Genomic DNA, 14231 nt, shown 5'->3' with positions numbered 1-14231 from the left:
GCCAGCAACATCACTGCTTCTGCCCTGCATGAAGCCAGCAGCGGCAGAAGCGATGCTGCTATTCCGGGGCGGGGGGCGGAGGAGCGGAATAACAGCATCGCTTCTGCCGCTGCTGTCTTCATGCAGGGCAGAAGCATAGCCGACATCCGCTGTAATAGGTGGATGCTGGGGACTGTTAGACGCCGGCACAGGCACATCGCTATGCTTCTGCCCTGCATGAAGACAGCAGCGGCAGAAGCGATGCTGTTCTGCTCCGGGGTCACATATGCAAAGCCAAGCGGCGAGATGCCGCCGGCCCTGCGTGCAAGCTCATACACCAGTCTAACCTTCACAATGCGAATACAGACCCGCAGGGTGTCGGGTCTGTATTTGCATTGTGAAGGTTAGACTGGTGTATGAGCGCGCACGCAGGGCCGGCGGCATCTCGCCGCTTGGCTTTGCATATGTGACCCCGCCCACCAATGACGAGACAAAGCCGGAAGACAGAAGATTTTAGAGGAACGAAGACGGGTGAGTATGCGACGTGGGAATACCCCTTTAACTCTTAATACAGTGTGGCTGTCATTGGCTCTGGGTTTTGCATCCTGTCTTTAATGCAATCCACGGTAGGTGGCATCCATGTGCTGTGCTGTAGGGACAGAGCTGGATACTGACAGCCTCCAGTTCCGCTATGCCAGACAAGTCAATGAAAAAAGTTACATACAACAGCTGGCAGAAGAGGGCGCACTTCTGGAGTGTGTGGGAGGTAAGATGATGTCACTACTGGGGTGGACTCCTGATGTCACTGTCTGCTAGAGAAAGGAGGAGAGCCTGCTTTGATCACTAGTGAAAGGGGATGGCTTGTTTGATGTACTGTGGAGGTAGGAGGCCTATAACAATTGCCAATGTGAAGGGGACAGTGATATATATAATGTACACTAGGCGGCTGGTAATGAGAAAAAAGGAATCATAATTTGCATGTTAACTAGGCCTTTTTACTAATGCTTAGAGGTGCAGTATTTCTTTTTCCTGCGGTGTGGGCTATATACATTAATCTAGTGAACAGACTGTTGAAAAACGCAATGCAAAAACAGTGATGACAGTTTTTCTGAGCAAAAGAGTGGCAAGGTTTCTTTTTACCACCGACTTACTGAAGACGTTGTTACTCCAGATGAAAACAAAGGCTCCTCACTGCTGACATCGTCTTCAAACAACAGGGAAACACGATGAGTTTTCTTCTGACTATGAACAGAAATATCACAAGAAGATGAAACGCCTCTCTGACTTTAATATATGAGGAGAATACATTCTGGTGAAAGGTATAAAAAAATTAGCTAGCATCCATTTGCATATATTATCCTTATATTAGTTATGAACATATCATGTTCACATCAGAGGAAAGTAATACTTTCATCTCTCTTCAGTCTGTCTAAGAATGGCAGGTAACTGGGAAAATGACTGTCTAATACAGCTTTATACTCGCTATGTATTATTACTGTAGGTTGTTGATGGCGATGAGGCGCTATTAGCTAAATGTGGTTGGCGGTGATCTGCCTGCGGCCAAGTGTCGGCTCTGCTACATCTGTGCATATGCGCGGTAGCCCCATCTGTATGCACATCCATATGGAGAACAGAGCAAGCTACGGTAGCACGCTGCCTCAGCTCGGCTACATCAGGCAATTTTGATAACAGGGATTGTCTTCTCCGAGTGTCCTAGCAGTGTCTGTATTAGACACGGCTGAATGGCTGCTGATGAAATTTGAGACAGTTTGCCCTTCCCTCCCCCCAGCACAGTCCGAAGACCACATGCCCTCGTGTTACACACACAAAGTGCTAGCGTGCTTCAGCTCTGCTACATCTGCGAATTTGTGTGAGAGTGTCTGAGCAGCTTCTGTGTTAGACACAGCTGAACGGATGTTGTTGAAATGTACAACAGTTCTCCCTCCTCCCTCATCTGAGGCAGAGCAACTGTATAGCCGATATACTGCTCTTGGCTACACACAGCCTGTATGTTCTGTAGTGTCCTGATCTTGTATGAGAGTCCATTTTCTTCAGCTTTCAGACTGTCTGACTCCCTCCTGTTTAGCTCCGCCCCCAAATTTGTTTGTAGATCCGCCCACCACATAGCGTGATCCTATGGGACGGCTGAAGGGCCTGTGATGACATCATCAAAGGGCCTCAAACGTAGTGTGTATCTAAATTCGTGCTTAATGATCATGTAGTGACGTAATTTACTGGGCTAAAAAGTAGCCTATATTTTAATCGGGGGTTCCTATTTATCTATGTGCCAAATTTCGGCTAAATCCGTACAGCCATTTGAGTAACAAACATCCAAACATAAAAACTTTCAGATTAGTAGGAGATATATATCAAAACCATACACACTACATAACCAAAGATCAGATAAGGAAAAAAAACAAACAATAAAAAACAAAAAACAAAACCAAACATACCTATCTTTAGTAATTGCAAAAAGATCTTCGTCCTCATCATCAAAAAGGCTCGACTTCTTCTCATTCTTCTCTTCCTTCTTAGGCTTTGGTGGATCGTCTTCATTAGGTTTGCTTTTCTCAATCGGTTTTATTTTGGCAGACTGCGTGGCAAGATCCTGCAGGACACAAAGCTGGTGAAATTAATAGGGCTCCTTGCCAAATGGAAGACATTTTTGAACTGCTTGTCATTGTTAACTGCAGATTCCTGTTATCTAATAACTTTTACTGGATTCATTAATCTATGCATCTATCCACTGCCCGTGCTTTGTAAACTACCTGCACTTCTTAAGTTGGCAAAGTAATCACTGAGTTTTGGAAGAAATGTGAATGTTATCTCAAGATAAGCAACTGTGTTTACGTAAAAACTTACACTATTTCTGGCAATTATTTGACTTGTGTCCTGCATGTCGAGCAATTTTCCCATCTCAAGGATCAATCTGTAATTTGCAGCTCTTCTTAAGCCAGTAGTTAGAGACTAGCTGACATACACTGTAAACAAGTAGAAGGGAATTTGCACCCTAACCTTCTCTCTCACTGATTCAGAAACAGTCCTAGGATCATGCAGGGCTTATACAGAGAAGTACTGATGTGCACGCTGCTGAATAATGCACTGTGTGAATGAACCTTCCTATGCTCCAATATGAACCTAATTTCTTTCTCCATCACATCCTGCTCACTCCTCTCAAGAATATGGCAAGTGAGCAGCACTTGGCAAGTAAACAATGCTGAGAGTTGCACACCAGGGCAAACAGCTGATCTGTGAGAGTCCCTACAGTCAGACCCTGGTATTCCTTAAAGGGGTTGTTCAGGATATAATTACATTTTTAATTAGGATGGAGGAGGTGAAAAAAAAAAATTAAAAAACCATACTCGCCTGTCTCCAGTGCCTCCCAGCGCGGTCTTGCTCTGCAGCTCCATTATTTTTTTCTGATGCAAGTCCCCACTGTACGTGACCACCGAGGCCAATCAGCGGCCTCAGCGAAGGACCTGGGACATCACTACCCGTGATGTCCCCAGGTTCCTAACTTAGGCTGCTGAGGCCAAGCAGCAACAGAGATCCAAGAGGTCACAGCCTTTGAGGGATCCCACTCAAGAAGACAGCCTTGCAACAGGACTTGACCACATCAGGTGCACTGGGGACAGGTGAGTACAGCATTTTTTATTTTTTTTTCATCTCCCCCAGCCTAATTAAAAAATAAAGATTAAGCGTGCAAAACCTCTTTAAGGATAATCCATCAATTTTAAAATGGTGGATAACCCTTTTAAGAAATGTTTTTACCTCTTCATCACTACTAAAGAGGCCTGATTTTTGAGTCTTCACCTCTGCAGGCATGGTAGGCTTTTGCACTGGCTTTGATGCAGCACTTGATACCTTTTTTTCTGGCGCTGAACCAAAAAAATCCTAAAACCAAAAAAAAATAAAATAAAAATTCTAGACCCAATGAAGATACTGTTATAGTTCACGGTAAAGCACCATTCTATCCAGCACTATTTTTGCTGTCCCTTTGGCTAGGGCTACACGTCGACTTTAAGGTGATGCGATGTCAAATTTTAAATATAGAAATAAATTTTATACAGCTGCACAAATACACATGAATTTAAAAAATGTAATAATATGGACAATAAGCAAAAAAAAAAAGCAAAGATTACAAAGAAAGCATCGAAATCGTGCAGGACTTGCTGTCACATGTGAAACAATTGATGTCTATGGGAGCGATGTTGCATGCACCTTTGACATGTGACAAAGTCATGCAAGAATGGATTTTGTGAGACTGTAATGTTGCAGCATGTCACATGTAACACTGTAGAGAGACATTGCCATTTCTGTTCGGTGATTTAAGTGTGACTTTAAGTCACGCAACTGTTGCCGTGTAGCACTAGCCTTAGGAGAACCTGACACCAAGTAAATCAGGACCATCTGAAGAGGTTATTGTATGTAGTATGACAAATCTGTCCAGTTGTAGCTTCTGTAATACCATAAATGGGTCATACTTTATTGAACAACACAGGCCTAGGCTGATAGTAGGCGTGCTTTATATTTTAATATTACTTACATCATCATCATCATCAAACAAAGACAAGGATGTGCTGGTCTTGGTTGCAGGTACACTTGCGGTTTTAGGTTTGCTGGCAGCTTGACTGGGTGAAAACAAATCTGACTACAAAGGAAAAGAACTAAATTTATAAATGTAAATATGTTTTTGGTAAAACCTATGGTTCCCCAAAACGCAGTTTACTGGAAAACACATACAAATAATAAGTAGGAAAGAAAGCAAAAAAAAAAAAAAAAAAAAAAAAAAGCACGGAAACAACAAACACCAAGATGTTTTGCACCTGAAAATGAATCAAAATAGCTCAGGTAGGAAAAATACAAGGGTGGGATCTGTGTCCCCGAGTGAATACACCAAGAAAAGGATTTTACCGTAAGTACAAAAATCGCATTTTCTTGTTTATTTCACTGGGAACACAGCACATGGGATGTCCAAAAGCAGTCCCAGAGGGTGGGAAATACACAGCCATGCGTACAACTAGCGCACAGCCACTGCAGAACGTTACGGTCCAACCTGCTCAGCAAAGGCCACAGTAAAGATCAGGGAAAACTCTGCAGAAAGAGTGAATGGACGGCAGAAAACAGATGTCGAACACCCCTGGAGGCTCCGAATTGACTCGAGAAGACAGCCGACACACGGAAGGGCACCCACCCGTAAACCGCCTCCTCGATCGCAGCCTGAGCCATGGGGAGATGGAAGCCTAAGAAGCAGGTAGGCCCAGCAAGGGCCCTCAGGGACAACAAACAAAGCATCCTAACAATGAAAAGGGCCAGAGAGAGACAAAGGGACCCAATTTACCCCCCTAGGCAGGTAAGAGAAAGCACACATGAATACCTCGGGTTCGGGCAGAAACATTGCAAGCTATGCCCTAGAGATGTAAAACGAGGAAATCACCTGGCAAAAAGGAGGAGGAAGGACAACCTTGTCCCCAGAACGACCAGGAAGGGAGGCTGCCAGAACGGCCAGCTCGGAGACCTTGCGAATGGAGGCAATGTCACAAGAAAAGCAGGAGGAGAGCTCTTCTAAAGACAGGATAGTAGCCTGAGAGAGCCAAGTCATAGCAGGGACCACTGTGGGGGCTCCGACCACATGGGTCCATCCTCGGTCTGCAAAGGAGGACATCCGACCTCCAGAAGGAAGATCAGAGTAATGCTGGAATTCCGTCCACACCCCGGGGTTGGGGGAGGCCAGAGGAGGACTGTAAGTGTGGTGGGAGAGGTCTTTTCAAAAAGTAAGGGCCAAGGCCTCTGAGATCTGTAGAGTCTCTCTGACTGCATGACTGGGCACCAGCTGAGCTCCAGCATAGCAGAGGATATAAATGTGCCTAGCTGATACTCCAGGACGGAGTCAGTAACCACTAGAAACAAACCATACAGGAAGACAGGGTTCCGCCTGTGGGAGTGGAGCCGTGGGTCGTGACCCTATATGGGGAGTGCCCAGAACATGGCAAGGAGGACCATGGTCTGTAGAATGATATCCAGGTCCCTATGCGAGGACAGCTCCAGGGAATGGAACGATGAGGTCACCCAGGGAGGGGCCTAGAGGTCGTCAACAGAGCAGTGATCTGGGTAGGCAGCCAAAGTTTCCACCTCAGACAGGATTTGTCTGGCAAGGGTGCCTATGGTACATGGTACTGGAGGCTGCCCAATGGAGGGGTAACTGCTGGAGGGGGCCCGGGTGGAGACCGCACGGCTGAGCAGGCCCTAACGCTGTATGCGTGGCATCCCAGCAGCAATACCCCGCAGGGATCTGATAACTACTCTCTATTGTCCAAAGTAGGTGTGCTGCGGAGCGAGTACTGGAAGGCAGAGAAGACAGATGGGCTCAGGCTGACCGCATGGCAACGGCTATTACAGCGGGCAGGCGCACGCGAAAACATGGCTCGGGACTACTGTGGCATACATACTGAAGACCCACCTGAGTCAGGTCGTGTCTGCCTCCTAAGACACTAGATTCAAATGGACTAGCATAGTGTCTGTGAGAAGCTCAGAGGTGGAGCCAGCAGATTTTCATTCTCCTTGTGGCCAGGTCTATACCCATGGTGCTGTGTCCATCAGTAAAATAAGCGATAAAAAAACAATTAAGAACTTCCTATCCCCCTCCCCTGCAGATCAGCTGGTTGCTAACATACCTCCTATCATCATTGTATGCCCCCTGTAAAATACTGTGTGGCATGATGCTCATTCAAATGAATAGGAGACCATGCAAAACATGGTCAGAGTCCCCTAGAGAATAAAAACTCAAACAAATCCCAGTTACAAAATTAAAAATACAGCATATAAAGAAATCTTTTCTATGTGCCATGTCATCATCCCTTTTCTCACTGCCCTGCCTGAGGACATAAGACAGCAGGCTGTGCCAGCAACAATAGAAGAGCAATGGGTCACATCTTTTATTTTTTTAACCCAACCTGAGCTGTAAAATTTTTAGTCTCTGGAAAACTCCTAATTACCGTACCTCAGAATCTTCCTCATCAGAGAAGAGACCTTTGGTATGCTTTTTGATGGATGGTTCAGGTGGAGCCTTCTCTGTAGGTATCTGTACGTTCTGCAAGTAATGCAAGTTAAGCAGAGAAGTGATGAATGAGGCATAATACTGATAACCGTCAGATTCTGCACATGAGAAGGGAAAATACATGCCAAGATTACTTACTAAATGCTGGGTAAAACAAAAATACACAATAAATTAGGACATTATTCTAAACTGTAACAACCAGTGTCGGGGACCTGCCGCAAAGGCAAATAAGACGGGATCATTTTACAAATCACTTGTTAGGCCCCACACGGAATATTGTAATCAGATTTTTTTCAACAGTGCACAATAAAGACGAGGAACAGCTTGAGCAGTTTCCAAGGTAGCCAATAAATGCAATTGATGAACTACAGAACCCAGAAAGATGAAAATTAGTAGTATTATATTTAATAATAAAAAAAAGGCACAGGAGTGATGTAACAGCTATATATAAATATATCACAGGTCAGTACAGAAATCTATGCCCAGTAAGGGTACCCATGCATTTTTTCAGTCTCACAAGTTAAATCACTATGTAACTAAACGATATAGAACATAACAGCACTAGTTCATAGATTTGCTGTAAGCAAAAGGTAAAGGGTAAAATTAACATACACTAAGGTATGTTAACCCCTGAGTCTTTTTGCCAAGCATCTTAGTACTCACCATAAAAAAGGGATGTAGTGGAAATATCTGCAGCCTTACCTTTTTATCCTGTGTCTTTTGTGTCGCCGCCTCAGTCTCTTTTGGTTTGACACTTGCAGTATTGACAGAATTGCGGTCATTAAATAAGTCGTCTTCATCTGCAAACAGATCTGCGGCTTGTTTGACTTTTCCTGTAAGAAAGAGAAAAAAAAAAAAATCGAATGTGAAGATTGCCAATTCTACTTTTTAGAAGATTTCAAAGGTAAGTGCAAGAATCCTATGCCACAGGCTAAGAGCAGAGACAGCTGTGCAAACACAACAGTCCTAAAACACAAATCAGTGGTTCTTAACCAGGGTTTGATCGAACCCTAGGCTATATGCATGGTTCATTTTGTGTACCAATAAAAAAACATATACCTATGTCTTGAATTTGGAAAAAAATCATATTTGATTTATCACTAAAGAAGGGTTCGGTGAATGTGCATATGAAACTGGTGGGTTTGGTTCCTCAAACAAGGTTAAGAACCACTGACTTAAATCTTTACATGCCCATACAGTGCTGCTTTAACCATAGAGCCAAAGGTGCACTTGCACCAGGCCCAATGGTAGCGTTGGCCCCTTGGGACAGTCCTGCATTTAGAATTCTGTCCCGCTACTCCGGGCTGCCCCTATACTTTACAACTGTATCTCATCTGCTTCAGGCTCAGATGAGTGGAGTATAGTGGTGTTACAGGGCACCTTCTGCTCACCGCATCACCAATCAGCCGCTGCGCAGTCTCTGCACCCAGTGTTCTGCATGGGAGCAGTAGGACAAATGTAGTGACGTCACTTACATCACATCTGTTGCTCTCTGAAGCTGCTGGCAACAGAGACAGAAAACAGGTTTGGGTTGTTTTATTCCCCCCTTATTTGAGGTGCTACTGAGGTGGGGGCAACTGAGAATGAGGGCAATATACTGTGGAGGGCAACCTGGAAAAGGGACATTAAAATATAATGTATGAGGCCACTGAAGGGGACCTGTTGATGCCTCTGCAGGGGCATTTGATCAGATTCACCCACAGGGATATGTCCCTTTACATATTAGATTAAAATATCTTAATTAGAGCTTGTTCAGATAGAAGTAACTTGTATAATTTATGTCTTTATCTTTATCAGTACACTTAGATGCTTCGTACCTGAAGGTTGTGTTGGAGCTGCTCCAAAAAGAACATCATCCTCATCAAACAGACCTGCACTGGCAGAAGGTTTTGGGGTGACACTTGTAGGCGTGGATTGTTTTCTTTTATCCTTCTCTGTCAACATGGATGAGTTTATGACATTCTCCCCACCTGTAGCATAGGCAAAGGTTACTACAGACAAATCACTAGTAAACCAAGAAGCTGTAAATAATAACTTTAAACCTCACCCCCACTTCGACTAATGACTTTCCACATATCCATTTGTCTTCACTAGACAATGGTTTCTACATCTTTCTATTACGTCTGTACTAGCTAATAGTTGCGCGTTGTTTATTGCTATATCCTTTTAATACCCTGCCTCCTTCTATGTAAGTCATCGACATCTATGAACATTTATTTATGTCCTTGGTTCCTTTGCACAAAGAAACTTCTGTTTTAGGTTCAGGAGGCATCTACCTATCTACACTTACAAACTGTGAGGCTAGAGGTGACAACTTAAAAGGTATATACTGGCTTTTTATGGGATACATGTCTGCTTGACACAATTACCTACAAAATTGTGCACCCACTGACCACCATGGCTGAACAGGGCATCGTGTGACCCACAACATGGGACTGTACCATAAAGACTTATGTACAGTCAAATTACCATCCACAAACATGTTCACACATACACACATTTCACTATTCAAGGGAAACAAGATTAAGATACTGATGTGCATTGTGACTGGTGTTATGAGAACAAAGGAGTGGCAGGAAATAGGCCTGACAACAGCATATAAGTTAGACCTAGCCTAAATCCTCAAGTTTTGTTTAACCCAGGTATGGCTTCTGAGTTAACTGTGCACAAGCCTCCATTGTAGTCCACTTAATCCAATACTTATGTATGAAATATATATATAAATTTATACCTGGGAAAAGAGAAACACCTCCATAGGGTGGTTTCTTTTTCATATCTGATGGTAGTGTATCTGCAGGGTAGACGGATGTATTAAACAACTCATTATACGCAATGCAATGTGACAGAATATACAAATTATCCGCAGAACATTGTACCTGGCCTTGCTACAGGAACTGGTTCAGTTATCTTGTGCTCCTTCTTCTGTACATCAGAGAAAAGGTCACTCTGCAGCCAGAAAGAAATGGATGGTTTACACATCAGTTAGAAGAAGACCGCATATTCAATGGACGTGTTAAAATTTCCGGCAATAGACTCTAGTCTAGCCTGCCTAATGTTTTCTAAGCTAGGTGTTTTAAATTAACAGTCCTAGCTTATTATTATTATTATTATCTTCATTATTATTTTTTTTAGGACTATCAAACAATTTTTGATGCATGGGTCTGTTCTAATCTCTTCTGTTTTAATAATAATGTAATAATTAACACATGAAATAATATTTTCTATTTTATTCTTTTTTTTTTTTTAAATGTTATTTGGAGTTGTGTGTACGTGCAAAAAGAAAAAAATATTTCATTGTTTGTATTTGCTAATTCACACTAAAATAAAGCGTTAGATGACTCCACTATTTGGTTAAGGTTATTAGTAGAGATGAGCGAACACTAAAATGTTCGAGGTTCGAAATTCGATTCGAACAGCCGCTCACTGTTCGAGTGTTCGAATGGGTTTCGAACCCCATTATAGTCTATGGGGAACATAAACTCGTTAAGGGGGAAACCCAAATTCGTGTCTGGAGGGTCACCAAGTCCACTATGACACCCCAGGAAATGATACCAACACCCTGGAATGACACTGGGACAGCAGGGGAAGCATGTCTGGGGGCATAAAAGTCACTTTATTTCATGGAAATCCCTGTCAGTTAGCGATTTTCGCAAGCTAACTTTTCCCCATAGAAATGCATTGGCCAGTGCTGATTGGCCAGAATACGGAACTCGACCAATCAGCGCTGGCTCTGCTGGAGGAGGCGGAGTCTAAGATCGCTCCACACCAGTCTCCATTCAGGTCCGACCTTAGACTCCGCCTCCTCCGGCAGAGCCAGCGCTGATTGGCCGAAGGCTGGCCAATGCATTCCTATGCGAATGCAGAGACTTAGCAGTGCTGAGTCAGTTTTGCTCAACTACACATCTGATGCACACTCGGCACTGCTACATCAGATGTAGCAATCTGATGTAGCAGAGCCGAGGGTGCACTAGAACCCCTGTGCAAACTCAGTTCACGCTAATAGAATGCATTGGCCAGCGCTGATTGGCCAATGCATTCTATTAGCCCGATGAAGTAGAGCTGAATGTGTGTGTTAAGCACACACATTCAGCACTGCTTCATCACGCCAATACAATGCATTAGCCAGTGCTGATTGGCCAGAGTACGGAATTCGGCCAATCAGCGCTGGCTCTGCTGGAGGAGGCGGAGTCTAAGGTCGGACCTGAATGGAGACTGGTGTGGAGCGATCTTAGACTCCGCCTCCTCCAGCAGAGCCAGCGCTGATTGGCCGAATTCCGTACTCTGGCCAATCAGCGCTGGCCAATGCATTCTATTAGCCCGATGAAGTAGAGCTGAATGTGTGTGCTAAGCACACACATTCAGCACTGCTTCATCACGCCAATACAATGCATTAGCCAGTGCTGATTGGCCAGAGTACGGAATTCGGCCAATCAGCGCTGGCTCTGCTGGAGGAGGCGGAGTCTAAGGTCGGACCTGAATGGAGACTGGTGTGGAGCGATCTTAGACTCCGCCTCCTCCAGCAGAGCCAGCGCTGATTGGCCGAATTCCGTACTCTGGCCAATCAGCGCTGGCCAATGCATTCTATTAGCCTGATGAAGTAGAGCTGAATGTGTGTGCTAAGCACACACATTCAGCACTGCTTCATCACGCCAATACAATGCATTAGCCAGTGCTGATTGGCCAGAGTACGGAATTCGGCCAATCAGCGCTGGCTCTGCTGGAGGAGGCGGAGTCTAAGGTCGGACCTGAATGGAGACTGGTGTGGAGCGATCTTAGACTCCGCCTCCTCCAGCAGAGCCAGCGCTGATTGGCCGAATTCCGTACTCTGGCCAATCAGCGCTGGCCAATGCATTCTATTAGCCTGATGAAGTAGAGCTGAATGTGTGTGCTAAGCACACACATTCAGCACTGCTTCATCACGCCAATACAATGCATTAGCCAGTGCTGATTGGCCAGAGTACGGAATTCGGCCAATCAGCGCTGGCTCTGCTGGAGGAGGCGGAGTCTAAGGTCGGACCTGAATGGAGACTGGTGTGGAGCGATCTTAGACTCCGCCTCCTCCAGCAGAGCCAGCGCTGATTGGCCGAATTCCGTACTCTGGCCAATCAGCGCTGGCCAATGCATTCTATTAGCCCGATGAAGTAGAGCTGAATGTGTGTGCTTAGCACACACATTCAGCTCTACTTCATCGGGCTAATAGAATGCATTGGCCAATCAGCGCTGGCCAATGCATTCTATTAGCTTGATGAAGCAGAGTGTGCACAAGGGTTCAAGCGCACCCTCGGCTCTGATGTAGCAGAGCCGAGGGTGCACAAGGGTTCAAGTGCACCCTCGGCTCTCCTACATCAGAGCCGAGGGTGCGCTTGAACCCTTGTGCACCCTCGGCTCTGCTACATCAGAGCCGAGGGTGCGCTTGAACCCTTGTGCACACTCTGCTTCATCAAGCTAATAGAATGCATTGGCCAGCACTGATTGGCCAGAGTACGGAATTCGGCCAATCAGCGCTGGCCAATGCATCCCTATGGGAAAAAGTTTATCTCACAAAAATCACAATTACACACCCGATAGAGCCCCAAAAAGTTATTTTTAATAACATTCCCCCCTAAATAAAGGTTATCCCTAGCTATCCCTGCCTGTACAGCTATCCCTGTCTCATAGTCACAAAGTTCACATTCTCATATGACCCGGATTTGAAATCCACTATTCGTCTAAAATGGAGGTCACCTGATTTCGGCAGCCAATGACTTTTTCCAATTTTTTTCAATGCCCCCAGTGTCGTAGTTCCTGTCCCACCTCCCCTGCGCTGTTATTGGTGCAAAAAAGGCGCCAGGGAAGGTGGGAGGGGAATCGAATTTTGGCGCACTTTACCACGCGGTGTTCGATTCGATTCGAACATGGCGAACACCCTGATATCCGATCGAACATGTGTTCGATAGAACACTGTTCGCTCATCTCTAGTTATTAGGATACATATTATTTATAGTCTCATATAAAATGTTAACCTATGGCAATAGTTCCTTTTGGTGTGGGTGGGGTGTTTTGTTCTTTTATTTATTTATTTATTTATTTTTTAACTTCAGGATATTTATTTATTATGCTTACTTATATAGCGCCATCATATTCCGCAGCGCTTTACAGATATTGTCAGTCACTGTCCCATATAGGGCTCACAATCTACATTCCCTATCAGTATGATTTTGGTGTGTGGGAGGAAACCAGAGTACCCGGAGGAAACCCACGCAAACACAGGAAGAACATACAAACTCCTTGCAGATGCTGCCCTTGGCGGGATTTGAACCTAGGACTCCAGCGCTGCAAGGCTGCAGTGCTAACCATTGAGCCACTGTTTATAGTCACTTGCAGAATCAATATGGGTCTTATAAGATCTAGCAGCCTTAACATTTTAGGGAATGGGCAGGGGAGGGGTGTCATGTAACTGATTGCTGGGTCCTTAGATTATCACAATCCTTATCAAGCGCTATGTAGGCTACAAAAGGGAGAAACCAATACCCTGATTTACTTGTGTTACAATGCAGAAGCAGGACTTCCAAACCTGTGCTACACATCTATAAGACCAGCCAAGGTCTTACACAGGTCAAATGATTTATATCTCCAGTGATCACTGGCATAATATATTTTATATTTTTTCTGATATATTGGGTTATTTTATCCATCTCATCCTGCCATTTTCAACAGTGTTGCATAAAGGGCACCAGAGTTGTATGCGAGAGCACATTCAGCCTGCAACTCAAAAACCACATCTATCCCTATTTTACTGGGTGTTGCTAAATACTATTAAAAAAAAATACCTGGGAATTCCTGGGCATGTTCACATGTGGCAGGTTTGCTGCAAAAATATCTGACTGTTTGCAGAAACCCATACAGATAATGCGGGAAACATCCACATAAAGCGATTTTCAGTCAAAATAATTCTGTTACAAATCTGCCTTGTGTAAATACACTCTAGAAAATGTATAAGTTTGAGTGCATGTTTACTAACCTCTCCTCCATCATCATCATCATCATCGTCATCGTCGTCAAAAAGCCCCTTCCCTCCACTGAAAAGGCCTCCTTTGTTGCCAAAGAAATCTTCATCTGTGAGTTTGGGTGGCTTAAAAATATCATCGTCCTCGTCTTAAAAAGAATATATAAATCTCATTTAGGTATACTCTAAAGATGTATAATATAATAATAC

The 14231-nt window shown here is 44.3% G+C and overlaps 1 protein-coding gene across 2 annotated transcripts in view; it reads right to left on the bottom strand.

Annotated features, from left to right (window-relative positions):
• The window catches only part of LOC142183195 (WASH complex subunit 2-like), a 46641-nt gene that overhangs the window by 13663 nt on the left and 18747 nt on the right, over positions 1-14231 (bottom strand). For both annotated transcript variants that reach the window (XM_075258156.1, XM_075258157.1), the window contains exons 11-20: positions 14037-14170; positions 9913-9982; positions 9768-9827; positions 8854-9006; positions 7739-7869; positions 6980-7069; positions 4526-4630; positions 3751-3873; positions 2433-2587; positions 1131-1221 (exon numbers count right to left, since the gene is read on the bottom strand). In XM_075258156.1, coding sequence (XP_075114257.1) covers positions 1131-1221; positions 2433-2587; positions 3751-3873; positions 4526-4630; positions 6980-7069; positions 7739-7869; positions 8854-9006; positions 9768-9827; positions 9913-9982; positions 14037-14170 — 1112 coding nt within the window. The remainder of the gene's footprint in view (positions 1-1130; positions 1222-2432; positions 2588-3750; positions 3874-4525; positions 4631-6979; positions 7070-7738; positions 7870-8853; positions 9007-9767; positions 9828-9912; positions 9983-14036; positions 14171-14231) is intronic.

The sequence above is a fragment of the Leptodactylus fuscus genome, chromosome 10, assembly GCF_031893055.1.
Source record: "Leptodactylus fuscus isolate aLepFus1 chromosome 10, aLepFus1.hap2, whole genome shotgun sequence".
In the NCBI taxonomy this organism is placed as follows: Eukaryota; Metazoa; Chordata; class Amphibia; order Anura; family Leptodactylidae; genus Leptodactylus; species Leptodactylus fuscus.
Note: the sequence above shows the minus strand (reverse complement) of the source record. Positions and strands in the feature narration are given on the sequence as shown.